Below are 14,601 nucleotides of genomic sequence, written 5' to 3'. Positions count from 1 at the left end.
AGGTGCATCAAGTATGTATCAAGTGTATTAGATGTGTCAAAGATATTTGTGACATTTAATATTTTGTATATGTAACGTGAACTTTGTTTTTGCCATTTTTGCAAACAATAAATTTGTGTGCGATGGACTTAATTACCATAACTTATTTTACCTTTTTGCAAGTGCCTCTAAATAAAAATTAGACAGTTTAAATAAAAAAAAGGGACTTTGACGTACATACGAGAAGCAATAAGCAATAAAGTATCGACTAGTCAATGAGAATGTAACTTTAAAGTTAGGATCAATTCAAATGAAAGAAAAAACCTTCAATAAGATTATTTTCCCCTTCAATAAATTGATGACAACCATTTCATTGGTTCTCTTTTCTGTTCTTGTTGAAAAGACAAAAAAAATACAAAAGCTTAAATGGAGAAATGTGGAAAGATCTCATCTTTCACTCAGTAAAAACACTTTTCTCATCTATGTCAAAATGTCATGATATTTGCAGAAAAGAAGAGAGTACATAAACCTATATTAGGTGGCTACTTCACCAAGAACAAATCCATCCAAGATTCATAGCCCCATTGTAAACTGCTTTTTCTGTTCACCTTTTGAGAAATCTGTGGAAGTTAATAGCCGACGAACATCGAAAAGCAAGAATTTGCAGCGGTCATTCAGCCGAGGAGTTGTTTTGCAGGTTGCTTTGCAACTGTCTTTTGTCTCTACAGCAAACTTTTGAACTGACTTTGCAGAAAAGTATTACAAGGAGGCATCAAGATCTTTCACATACTTCTCCTGCCCATTCCGATCCACAAAAACTGAATAGGAAGCAGTTCTTCTCTTGATCCTGTGATGTTTGCCTCTCACCCCCTTTGCTTTTCGACCTGAAAACTTTGATATGATCACTACCAAGAACACCAAACCGGAAATCATCCACAGAGCAATAATCCACGACCTCAAAGAACTAAAGATCCCATCCTCTTTTGCCTCCACTGACGATTCCTGAGAACTCTCTGTTGATAAATGGCCTTTTCCAGTATAGCTTTCATCAAGCTTGCCAATTTTCCAAGAAACCCCAGTTTCACTTTCATCTTCCGAGTTCAGGTTGGTCAACAGGTTAGGATCTGAGCAATTTCTCTTCTTATGGTGCAGATACAGAGCTTCATTGAGTGTCCTTATACACTCTATGCTAAGCAAGTCCCTAGCAAAACCACCTTTATCAGTTTGATCAAGTGTGGAAGGATCTGGTGGTGCTGGAAATTGAGCCCAGCATCTGTTGACCAAATCAGTTTCCCTCCAATTTGCCTTGTCAAAGCTCCAATTCCCAACTTTAAATTCAAGTCCATAGTGAAAAACTCTGTAATGAACTCCAGGATCAGGAACATATCCTGGGTATAATAGTATCTCACTGTTTCGAATATGCCGTAATTGCAACTGTTTGACCATGAAAAAGAAAATCAGATACATTTTCGTTCTATTTGTTCTAGTATATTCGAACTTGGTTTGCTAGACACTGAAATAGTTATATACCGGAGAACATGCAATCTGTCTAACCCTAAACTCAATTTCCAAACTTGTTTTCATCGCTTATATTTTTAAATACTTTCAAATAATCCATTTTATCCTCCTTTACTCTTTAAATATGCCAGCCTTTTTATTATTTATTTATTGAGTAGCTGCCTCATCTCAAAGTATTTACAGTCGCAATTGATCAGCAGGCTAGAAAATCAATGACAAGGACTAAAATGGTTTTTTATGCAAAGTTTAAGGACTAAAACAAGAGATGTGAAATAAGAGGAGCTGATGATGAAAATAAGATTATAATAAAAAAAAAAAGAAAAAAAAAGTACTTGCTTCACGATAACCCAGTACCTCGGCAGCACCAAATGAGTAACCATACATCTCACTGATCCAGCCAGATTGGTATATATCTCCTGTGATATTCGTTGCATAATGAGCTCGATCAGCTCGGACCTCCTCAGTTTTATGTAGCCATAGCATGGCAAATTTCCTGAGATCATCAATGTGCATAATAATAACACCCCCAACTTTATCACAAGCTTCAGGATGGCTTGTGTGGAGTTTTGCAAGAACATTGTCACAGCCAATAAGGTAACTACAAAACATAAACGTAAAACAAGTCAACATATTTCCTACTGCAGAAAAGAATCCAGTATTGCAAAATATATACTTATGGAGCAACATATATTCTTGTGCATCACATGTGTTCAGAGAGAAGGGTTGGAGAGAAATATCATAATAACTTCTTACTCATACGGTGTAGAAACGGGACGTCCACGAGCTGCTTTGAACTCCCATGGTGTAATGGATCCTCTCATGATCATATCAGCATCAAGAATAACTATATATTCTGCATCAGTGTTCACATGATTGAGCCAATGAAGCACTGCAGCTGGCTTATTTATTGCCGGATACCTAAGAAAGAATAGGTCCAAGATTTAGTCTTCCTCTGCCTTCATCAAAACTTGCTTTGCTTCACCAAATCTTTATTCTTTTTTGCTCTTCACAAGCAAGATTAGGAAATCTATTGTAGGATGTAGGACTCGAAGGTAAATATATAACACAATAAATCTCAGGTAGAAAAATTTGCCGAATATTGGAAGAAGATAAAGAAATTACAAGATGGTTTCTTGCTTTGTATATGATGATGCAGAGAATGGTTATATTCCTTTCCTAAATAACGTGGGTTAACAAATAAAACTGGGGAATACTTGATGAAATGAACCAAAAAAATTGATCAAAGAGGTCAAGCGAGCAATAGGCAAAAGAGTGAAGGTATGCTTATGCAGTGAAGACAAAATAATTACCAGTCGCCTGTCAGTGGATGTCGGCTCATGGAAGGAACATAATGCGTTGGAGCCAGATTGTGACCTTTGTATTTTTTCAAATCTTCATCTGTACAGCTAAGAAGTCGTGTAATGTTCCCAGGCTGGCCACTCAGACGGAAACTATGCATAAGGCCTACAGTTTGCCAATCAAAATAAGTAGTGCACTCCGTTGAGAAGAGGGTGTGAATTTTTGGATATGGTTCCTGCAGTTCATCAAGCACTGGTTGTTTCTGAACAAGATCTTCCTTCACCGGTTGTTTCTGAACACGATATACCTTAACTGGTTGTTTCTGAACACGATCTTCCTTCATTACTAGAGTAGAAGGGGTCGGATACTTGGGTTTAGTTAAGTCAGTAAAAGTTTTACTCTTTAAAAAGCTTAAATATTTTGACCACTCTGGCTTCGGGCATCCGTTTCGTTTATGTTGCCACAGCAGACCCTCATTCAACAGGTTGATACACTCTATATTTATAAGTAGACCCCTCTTCTTATTTGAATCCGATTCCATTTGTTGAATCTGCATGAAGTTCGACTTTTTAGCAACAAATAATTTATAAACTAGAATTGCAAAAAATTCAACGCATAAAAAGAATGCAACAGTTGAGACCTTCTCCTATATGGTATCCATTTGGACACATACCTCTCGAGGGTAAGGAGGCTCAGGGAAAAGCCGGTTACAGTCATAGACAATATCATCTTCATGGTGATTTAATTTACTAAAGGACCAATTTCCCACACTAAATGGCAAACCATAGTGAAGAAGGATAGGCTCAATTTCAGGACGAGGAATGTAGCCCGGGTATATCATCAAATTGTCATTAATTTTGTGTCGTAGACCAACCTGGGTTGGGCAAAGAAGTCACATAAGCACAACATAAACCTAGAGAATAATGGAAATATCTCAAACAACCAAAACAACAATGCGAGATAGCAACAACAGATTCAAATTGTCCATTGAAGGTGAGAGGGAAAATAATGCTTACTTCTGCTGCTCCAAACGAGTAACCATACATCTCACTTATCCACCCTTTGCCATAGATATCACCAGTTATATTGGTCGCCCAGTGATCTCTATCTTCGCGCACTTCTTCCGTCTTTGAAAGCCACATTGGTGCAAATACTCGAAGATCATCTATATGCATTGCCAAGAGGCCACCAACTTTGTCACAAAGCTCTGGGTGCTTGGTGTGCAATTTAGCAAGAATGTTGTCACATCCAACCAAGTATCTGAAGAAATAATTACTCATCATTTCAAATGCAGTCGCAACAACATTAAGAAGAATTTGAATATAAACACAAAAGGTTCCCAGTTGCACTACAAGTCTCAAAATTATATGTTACATCTCATACTAGTTCATCAACTTTTGTACTTGTTTTGGTCCCTGAAGCTTTAAACATTCTAAATGTCAAAGAACTTTAAATATTAAAAATGAAACTAAAATAAATGGTCCTTGTAGTTAATTTTTATTGTACAATGTAAGTCTACCATAATCACATTTTTTTATTATACATGGCAGGAAACGCCCAATTTCAAAATGGACTTGGAATTTTCCAAATGATAAAAAAAATTATGCACTAGACTAAAACAGTTTTTTATGCCACGTTTAGTGACTAAAGTAATAAAATTTGAAAGCTAAACAACTAAAACACAACACTTGATAGTTGACAGTATAGAGACTAAAATAACAGTTCAAGTACCAAAAAATATCTAAACCAATTTGTCTTTTTCATTACTGCAAAAAGCCAAAAGGATCTCTCCAAGTAACTTTGTTGAAGTCCCAACGTAAGGAAAATAATAAGCTTCAATGCCATAAGTGACTGAAGAGGGAGAAGAGAGAAGAATGTAACCCATAATAAGCTGCAACAGGCCTGCCCTTCTCTGCACCAAGTTCCCAAGGTATTATTGGGCCTCTTATGATCATGTCTGCATCCAGAATCACAACCCAATCAACATTCTCTGCTTCTTTGCTATGTTTAAGCCAGTGGACAACCCCTGCAGGTTTATTTATTGCAGGATACCTGCAAACCAAGTAATATTTTCTTCTTATATATTATTTCTTTTTATTTGTAGTCCTTTTTCAACAGGTGGAAAAAGGACAACTAACGAGTATGAAGCAGAAGAAAAATAACTAATGGCTATTTTGATGAATGAGTATGAACAAAACATCCATAAAGCATCAAGTCAAACAAAACTGAAATCAAATACTTTCCAATGGTATTAAGCATCAATGGCAAACATCTCCTCTGTTTAAGGATGCAACATTCAGTCAAGTTTCTCAAGTGAGAAATGTATAGTCCAAACAAATTCTGAAACCTCCAAGCATGCAACTTACACAAATCCTCTTCTTTGTGCAGCTAAATTATTAATTATCTATATTTTGAAAGTTAGCTGAATTTATATTAGTTGGAGTTGCAGTGATATATGAAATTCAGTTCAGTCCCCTTAATTAAGATTGAACAAAGTCAAAATGAAAGCCGTTCCCACCCAATTCCTCAGCTCACTGCAATTGAATCTTCCAGTTTCTCTCATTTAGTTACTTCCCCTCCCCTTGACCGGTTAACGCTTTTACACACCATTTCAATATCCTCTCCTCTAACTACCATTACCTTTTACATTTTTACATCATTAATGATTGAACAACATATAGTTTTTCAACCAGAACCTTACATCTTTCCACAACCCTTCAGAATTGAGATATATTTTCGAAACAAGAACCTCTTCCTCCGGCTTCACGGTTACCAATTGCCAAATGAGTTAAACTTGGAGCAGTGAGTTAGCATCAAACAGTTAAACAGAGCACACAAACCAATCGCTGTGTCATCATTATGTGCTCCTTGTCCAATAGCTCAACGCATCTTATGAAATTCAGAACGGATGAAAAAACTGTATACTGATTGATCAGGTCAAACAGACCAACGACTTTGGAACTAAATTCAAACAAAGTTAAGGAACATAGCCATCAGAATCCAACTAGGTTGATAATAAGAAACATACGAAAAACAATAAAAAGACACCAATCCTCAACTCCAAAGTTCATGCAATGAAGGGGAAAAGAGGAAGCAAGTAAACCAGTCAGTTTCAGGAAGTCTGCTCCTACAAACCCAAGGGATACTAGTCTAGCAAACAGATTCAAAACTAAAATCAAACAAAACCAACACAGATAGCAATCAAATTGAAAACAAACCAATCCACTTACCACAAGCACAACAAAAGCAACACAAAACACAAATCCTGTACTCCATAAAGTTTCATGAAATGAAAAGGAAAAGAAGAAACTCTCACCAGTCGCCAGTTTTGGGGTGCCTGCTCATGGATGGAACCTCAAAAGTGGGAGCCAAATGCATCCCTCTATATTTCTTCTTCTCCTCATCGGTGCAACTAAGCAAACGGGTGATCGGCCCCGGTTGCTTCGACTTCTTGAAGCTATGCATCAACCCAACAGTTTGCCAATCGAAGTAATTCTGACACTCCACCGAAAACAGAGTATGAATCCGCCGGGGCGCAGCCATGCTGGAGTTATTGGTCCACCCATCGCTGGCCACAAACCGCACCAAAAAAATCGCCACAAACAGCAGGAATTCCCTCATTTTGATTCAATCCAAAGCCAGATTTCAACTGGGTATTTGTTTTAGAGATCTGGGTTGCATTTTCCGGATCGCAGCCACAGGTCAAACTTCCATTTTTCTTACTCTTTTTATGTTTTCTTTGTCATGGGAGGGAGGGAGTGATGTGGGGACATGTTAGACAGAAAAATTAGCTTAAAAACCAACTAATTGATTGGTAATAAAATAATTGAGAACAAAATTCTATAATAACGAGAAGCTAATTTTTAATTCTACAAAAACTAGAAGCTTGGGGTTGGAATTTTACTTGTCCGAACAGAACATGGGAGCAGACCTCCATTTTCAAGAACCGCTTCTCTTCGGGGGCTGACTATTCCCAATGCCAGTTAATAAGTAGGAACTACTGCCGACGCCGGTTAATAAGTACGAGACAAAGTCAAAAGGAGCTCAGCTTAATACCTATACTTGGCATTTGGCATTTGGCATTTGTATGTATTGAAGACATAAGGTCCTAGTTCAATTGTTATATTATACTAAAAAAATTAATAAAGGCTAGACAAACAAAGAAAATTGTTTAAGAGTAAAAGGGTTGTCTTACAAGTCAATAAAAATGTCATACAATTTGTTAACAACCAATTGCACGAGACATATTCCATCGATGTTTATCAGTGATAAAAATTAAAATTTTGTTACATTTGTAAATATTTTAGTTCATTTTATTATATTTGAAAAACAATTATCGAATATATATAAAAAAATAAATCTTAAATTGAGTCTCTTAAAACTTGGGTGCTTTTGATTTGTGTTATAATAATTTGTATTTGAGTGCAAAATCTTTTAGTTTGTATTACCAATAAGGAGAGATATACTTATAAAATGGAAAATTATTGTAAATGGCAAAACTGTTTAAAAATATTTATAAATATTGTAAAATTTTAAAATCTACTATTGATAAGCACAAATAGAAGTCTATCACTATTCGGCATTAATAAAAGTTTACAATATTAGATTCTGAAATTTTACTGTAATTTATAAATAGTTTGATTTATTTTACCATATTTAGAAACAAACCTCATTTCAATATCGTAAACAATTTATACTTTTCATATAGATTTAAGGGAGCTTTTAACTAGAAGGGTGAAAGATTAGGTAGGCTATAGATTATAATGACACGCTTCATTCAATGTGAATGTAAAGTTGAGGGTCAAACACCCTTGGTGGTTACAATAAGGTTGATCACATCAATGAAACAATTAAAAGTTTACTTCAAAACAAATAGCAAAAATAATTTAATGGTAAAATAACAAAATTAAATAAATAATAAAAAAGTAAGAAATTGTAAAAAAATAATTACTTGAATTAACACTACAAGAAGTGGGGTGACTCCCTACGAATAAAAACCTCGGTGTGAGTTTTAATAACATTGGGAACTACATTTCCAACACCGAAACAGACGTTAGGAAGACCGTCGGAAGAAATGGATTGGAAGACCCAATCTCGACGCATCACCAACAAAGCGTCGGGAATATACTTCTCTTGACGTTATCGTTATCGACATCTTTGATGTGTCGACAACAAGGCATCCCTGACGTCTACAGTTCCGACATCTGCTATACGTCGAAAATAACTATTCTCGACGTCATCCATGCATCGATACCATTCCCAATGTGATGTTTGCATCATATTCCCGATGTATGTACTGCGTTAGAAAATATTTTAAATATGTAATTTTTTAATTTTTTTGAAATATTTTTCTGTAATATTTTTCTATAAGATTTATTTCTTTAAATATTTGCATTCGTTTTCGAATCAATTAAAGAAAATTACGAAATACAAACACAAATTCAACAAAAAATTAAATGTTCATAATACAAAGAAATTAAAAAAATGTAACAAAGTTCATAATACAAATAAAAAATATTTCTCGTTAAAAAAAGCGTAAAGAAAGTTGTACGTCTCCTACGAGCCTCGTCCGCCATTCTACACCGCGAGTCCTACAATGATACAAAAGTGGCTAAGTTTAGTACATATATATGCATATCATCACTAAATACTATCATTTCACGAACTTAAGAATAATGTAAACATATACACGTACAGCAAAACTAGGGATTATATGGTGGTCCTTACTGTGCAAGACTCATGTCTTCTATGAGCTTCCGCATTTGTTCCACTTTTGAAGTTAACGCATCGTGATTTCTTGTCTGTTCTTCAATCCGTTGCATATTTTGATCAAGCGCAGCCCGTAATTGGAGCTCTACCATGGACTGCGAACATGAGGTCGTGGAACTGCTCACAGCGGCCGTCTTACGGCCCTTGGGCTTGGGTCCCCAACCAAAGTCTTTTGAGTATCACAGTCGTCTACCCAACACCGTCTACCCACCCCTTCCAACAACACTACCTTACAAGCTATCCTACTACCACCTCTTCAAACCCTAAAAAATACAAATAAATTGGGAAATTGCCAAAAATAGGTTAAAAAAAGAGCTTTAAATGAATTTTGGGACAAGTTTTCAAAAGAAAGACTTTTAGGACAATTTGGGCGTGAATGGACAAAAATGCCCTTCCTTTCCTTTCCCTCTTCCACGTTTGCTTTCTTTTCTCTCCACGATCGATTCCTTCTCTTTCGCATATAGTTCCCTTTTCCTTCTCTTTTATTTCGCGTAGAACACTTGAACCTACTCTGCCCATCGTCGCTTGCCCTTCGTCGGTCGTTGTCCAGTGCATTTCGTCGCTCCCATTCGGACCATTCAATCAACTTCGAGCGTTTTCTCTTATTTGGGTGAGTTTCATGTCTAACCGATTTTCAATTTATCTGTTGTAAGTAAATGTTTGGTTGGGGTATTTGGTGCTATTTTCATCCGTAATTGTCTAGTTTTTGGAATTGGACTTATTTGCCGTAAATTAGTTTAGTCAAAGTTTGGTTTTAGGTTCTTAGAAAGTTCAATGGGTAGTGAAAAATGAATTGAACTAGAGGATGAGGATTTAGTTCGATCAAATAGAGGAGGAGTAAGCAATAGGAATAGAAGGAATAAAGGTTTTTTTTTTATCTCGCACGTATTTTTTTTTATCTCGCACCTATCTCGCAAGTATCTTGCACGTTCCAAACTTTCACTATTTATTTCAAAATCAACTTGGTACACCTCCTAATTCATTTAGAGCTATTCTTTGCATGTTTAGTAACTCTCTTAGGCCCTCATGCTTTATCTCGCACGTATCTCGCACACATCTCGCACGTATCTCGCACAATCCAAACTTTCACTATTTATTTCAAAATCAACTTGGTACACCTCCTAATCCATTTAGAGCTATTCTTTGCATGTTTAGTAACTCTCTTAGGTCCTCATGCTTTATTTCGCACGTATCTCGCACGTTCCAAACTTCCACTATTTATTTCAAAATCAAATTAGTACACCTCCTAATCCATGTAGATCTATTCTTTGCATGTTTAGTAACTCTCTTAGGCCCGCACACATCTTGCAGTTATTTTTTTTTTATTTTTTTACATCTTGCACGCATCTTGTAGGTTCTTAAGTTCAAATCAATTTTTGAAGATACAAAACTACTTAAGGTAGTTTAAGGATGGCACATGTTCGGATTTTAGTGCGTCACGGTGGTGCATGGGATGAGGGACGAAGAAAATATGAAGGAGGAGTGTTAAAAGGCATTGTTGTCCCTAAAGAAATAACGCACAAAGATTTACAATCTGAACTATATGACCTTGCAGAAGTTGACCCTACAAAGTTCGACATAAAGATAAGATGTATATATGAGATCAAAGGGGAAAAGGAAGCTCCTCCATTTGAGTTAAGCAATGACCGTGATTTGAAGTTTTATATTCTTAGTGAAAATCCATTGGAGGTCCCCCTATACCTATCATTTGAGCCTACAAGCAATCGAAGCATGAAAGTGTTAAACAAAGATTACAATTCAGTATCTGGGAGCAACCAAGTTCAAAATTTAAACCCTCATCCTCCAATTGGAATGGATACATTAGATGAGAATGAAGTTGATATTGGTGAAGTTCAGGTTGGCTTGTGTGATAACATGATAGGGACCAATTCGGCTATATGGGAATCATATGAGTCATATCATTCAAAAGATGATACTTTTACATGGGAGTCAGTTGAGATGTACAATGAATTGTTTGACATCCCAGAACAAAGAGATGCTCCGACAAAAGATTGCAAAGGAAAAGGTAAAGTTGACTACAACTCCTCTAGTCGGAAGTTGAAGACAAAAGGAAGTGGCTGGTCCGAAGAAAGCTCTACAAGTGAAGAGTTGGATGTAGGACAAATCTTTTTTTGCAAGAGAGATTTGTCAATGAGATTAAGTGTGTTGGCAATGAAAAAAAATTTTCAGTTTGTAGTAAAAAAGTCTACAAAAGAGGTTCTTTTCGTTAGATGCACTGACAACAAGTGTGGTTGGAGATTGCAAGCGGTTAGACTGAAGGATTCAAATATATTCAAGATTAAAAAGTATGTGAAAGTTCATTCATGTTCTCTTGAGTTTTTGAATCGTGACCATAGGCAAGCAAAATCTTGGGTTGTTGGAGAATTAATAAAGTCCAAATTCAAGGGACCCGGTCGCATATACAAACCACGTGATATCATAGAAGACATGAGGCAAGACTATGACATAAATATGAGTTATGAGAAAGCATAGCGTGCCAGAGAAAATGCATATGAACGAGTGCGAGGGTCTCCTGAAGTGTCATATAATCTTTTGCGTAGATATGGTGAAGCACTCAAATTTACAAATCCAGGTACAATATTTCACATGGAACTCGAAGATGATCGTTTCTTTAAATATCTTTTTTATGGCTGTTGGTGCATGTGTTAGAGGATTCTTAAATTGCATTAGACCGGTCATAGTCATGGACGAAACATTTCTTAAGAATAAATATCGGGGTCAGTTGATAGTGGCCGTTTGTTTAGATGGTAACAATCAGATCTATCCTCTAGCCTTTGGAGTAGTTGATAGAGAAACAGATGACTCAATACAGTGGTTCTTAGAAAAATTGAAAGGTGCAATAGGGGAGGTGCCTAATCTAGGCTTTGTGACAGATCGGAAAACATGCTTCGCCAAGGGTATTTCATCAGTTTTCCCCTCTGCATTCCACGGCCTTTGTGTCCAACATTTGAGTCAAAATTTGCATGATAAATATAAGAATGAAACGGTTGCTACTTTGTTTTATAATGCATCGAGAACATGTCGTGAATCAACGTTTGTAGAAGCGTGGAGACATCTTCTTGCATTTCCTAATGGTTCAGGGAAATATTTAAATGATGTTGGAATAGCACGGTGGTCTCGTGTTCACTGCCCAGAAAGACGGTATAACATGATGACAACAAATATAGCAGAGTCCATGAATTCTATACTGAAAGAACCTAGAGATTTGCCTATTACTTCATTCCTTGAAAATGTTCGAGCTTTGCTACAACGTTGGTTTTGGGAGCGTCGAGAAGAAGGCATTAAAGTGACGTCTACATTGACCAAATGGGCAGAGTTAGTTATTCAAAAGAAACAAGAAGGAGCTTTGACAATGAAGGTCAACCCAATTGACTGTTACCAATTTCATGTCAAAGATTTAGATAAGGAGGAGGTCGTAAACCTTCAGACTAAAGAATGCACTTGCAAGGAGTTTCAAGCTGAGCAACTACCATGCTCACATGCCATTGCTGCAGCACGGGATCGTAATATAAATGTTTATAGTTTATGTGCTAATTATTACACTAATGAATGTTTGTTGGCTGCATATGCGGAGGCCGTCTACCCAGTTGGGAATCAGTCAGATTGGAAGACAAGCGAAGACTACGTACATATGACTGTTTTACCTCCAAAAGTAGTCAAAAGAGTTAGTCGACCGAAGAAAAAGAGGATTCCAAGTGTTGGTGAAGCTCCAAAATTGCATAAGTGTGGTCGGTGTAAACAAATAGGTCACAACAGATTAACGTGTACCAATCCAATTTCATATACCGACAAGTCGAGCATACAAGATTAGAAATTTCTCTACCAATGTACTAAGTATTACACTAATTAATGAATGTTTGTTAATGATGTGTTTTCTTAATGATTTGTCCCAACATTCTTACTTTCTGTGCTTCCGGATGGATGAAGAAGACGAAAATAACAATTGGCTTATTCATTTAAGAACACAAAAACTGGTTTTAGGATCATTTAAAAATAACTAAACGTTCGTTTAAAAATATCTAAATGATCGTTTAAAAATAACTAAACGATCGGTTAACAACAACCAAATGATCGTTTGAAAAAAACTAAATGATAGGTTAAACAAAACTAAACGATCGATTAAAAACAAGCAAAACATCGTGTAAAAACAACCAAACGATCGTTTGAAAACAACTAAATGATCAGTTAAACAAAACTAAACGATCGGTCAAACAAAACTAAACGATCGTTTAAAACAACCAATCAATCGTTTGAAATTAACTAAACGATCGATTATAAACAACTAAACGATCGTTTACAAAAACTAAACGATCTTTTAAAACAACGAAACACACCCGCGAATTGTTTACAACCGCGATTCAACATTTCAAAAAAAGTACGCGAATTTACAATATTGCCCCTTTGGTAAAAACAACCGATATATACGTTCCGCCTTCTTCGTTCGTTTTTCATCACTCCGCAATACACAATCGCATTGATCACTCACCTTCGTTTTCTCTCAATCCATTGTTCTCTCAGACCATTTTTGTCTCAGTCCATATTTTTCGTCAACGTCAAAAGGTATTTTCCCGAACTTTTCCTACTATAACGTTACACTTTTCCTTTCTTTATATTTCAAACGTTTCGACTTGTGTCTTGAAAAACTATCATTGTGTTCTTAAATTATTATTGTGAAGCGTTTAGGGTGTCGGATTTGACTTATGTCTTCAATATAGTTCTCCAGATTGTTAAATTTATTACTTTCCGATTAACTATCATTTCAGGATGGCTGTACCTAGCGACAAGTATTTCCCTACCACTGTATCATGCCAAGTGCACAAGATCGACAGTCTTATTAAGGATAAACTGACCAAGGACCAGCTGCAAATGTTCGAAAAAACAATTTTTGGTCCATTGCTGAATGTGAACATGGTCTTCAACGGCCAGTTGATCCATCATTTCTTGCTGAGGCAGATACCTAAAGACGGTAACGCAGATGGAATTTGTTTCTCAGTTTTAGGGAAGAACGTCCGTTTTACCCAAAAGGAATTCAACATCATAACTGGATTATGGCCAACAAACAATCCATTGGAGAAAGATTGCGATAGCAAGCGCCTACAAAGTCTTCTATTCGGATCAAAAAATAAGAAACTAATAACATGCTTGGAAATTGAGGAAATTTTCAAGAATTTTGAGTTTACAAATGATGACGATGCTGTGAAGGTCGCCTTGGCCGTCTTTATAGAAACTGTGATGGTCGGGAAGGATAAGAAAACACAGTTTGACATGGATATTTTGGAAAGAGTTGATGATGAAGAAGCATTTAAAAGCTTCGATTGGTCAACTTTCTTCTACACTCGTTTGCTCAACAGTTTAAAGACAAGTCTCCAAGGAAAAAAAGAAGCATACGAGCTGAAGAAGACACGAAGTTCCAAAGCAGTGTCATACTACAACATCAAAGGCTACGTGCTTGCTTTTCAGGTGATTTTTATTTGTTCATACACTTTAAGTAAATGCCAATTGAACATCAAAGTTTAACATATTTGTTTAAATGTTGTAGGTGTGGGCTTATGAAGTACTCTCAACTGCAAATGAGCACCTGGTCACAAGAAACAGTAAGGGATTAATCCCTAGTATATTGAGATGGAATTGTACGCAAGCTCCATCTTACAAAATGCTGCAGAAGAACATATTCGACAACAAAAATGTAAGTAAAACTTGTCAGTGATCGTTTAATACAATTACACGATCGTTTAATACAATTACATTGCAGACTGTTGTTCAACCTAAACTGAAGATGTCAACCCAAGAGAAGGCTTTCATGGAGAGTCGAGTTCGAGGGGATGATAACATGCAAATGGAGGACGATGAATCCATTGGAGCATGAACAACAAATCATTGGAGCAATCAGACTCATCTCCACAAAGAGAACAACTGTCACCCCAAAGAGAACAAAGTCAAACAGTGGCTGACGAGTCTGAAATGCATCCAATCACCAAGAAGAAACATTTCAGATCAAAGAAGTCCAATGACAAA

General features: G+C 36.4%; 1 protein-coding gene across 4 annotated transcripts; it reads right to left on the bottom strand.

Annotated features, from left to right (window-relative positions):
- Positions 1-290: 290 nt before the first annotated feature.
- Positions 291-6,801, bottom strand: LOC103491714 (peptidyl serine alpha-galactosyltransferase). 4 transcript variants are annotated; one of them, XM_051085640.1, is made up of 9 exons: positions 6,701-6,801; positions 6,113-6,520; positions 4,678-4,848; positions 3,813-4,056; positions 3,470-3,670; positions 2,808-3,346; positions 2,251-2,415; positions 1,852-2,095; positions 291-1,413 (listed from the first exon to the last, which is right to left on the bottom strand). In XM_051085640.1, exons 2-9 carry the CDS (start codon positions 6,415-6,417, stop codon positions 739-741), a joined length of 2,544 nt encoding a protein of 847 aa, XP_050941597.1. In that variant the 5' UTR covers positions 6,418-6,520; positions 6,701-6,801; the 3' UTR covers positions 291-738. The 4 variants fall into 4 exon arrangements, with proteins under 4 accessions (XP_050941597.1, XP_050941598.1, XP_008449998.2 ...); XM_051085641.1 differs by having other exon boundaries at positions 2,257-2,415; positions 6,701-6,797; XM_008451776.3 differs by having other exon boundaries at positions 6,113-6,765.
- Positions 6,802-14,601: the final 7,800 nt, after the last annotated feature.

The sequence above is a fragment of the Cucumis melo genome, chromosome 6 (genome assembly GCF_025177605.1).
Source record: "Cucumis melo cultivar AY chromosome 6, USDA_Cmelo_AY_1.0, whole genome shotgun sequence".
In the NCBI taxonomy this organism is placed as follows: Eukaryota; Viridiplantae; Streptophyta; class Magnoliopsida; order Cucurbitales; family Cucurbitaceae; genus Cucumis; species Cucumis melo.
Note: the sequence above shows the minus strand (reverse complement) of the source record. Positions and strands in the feature narration are given on the sequence as shown.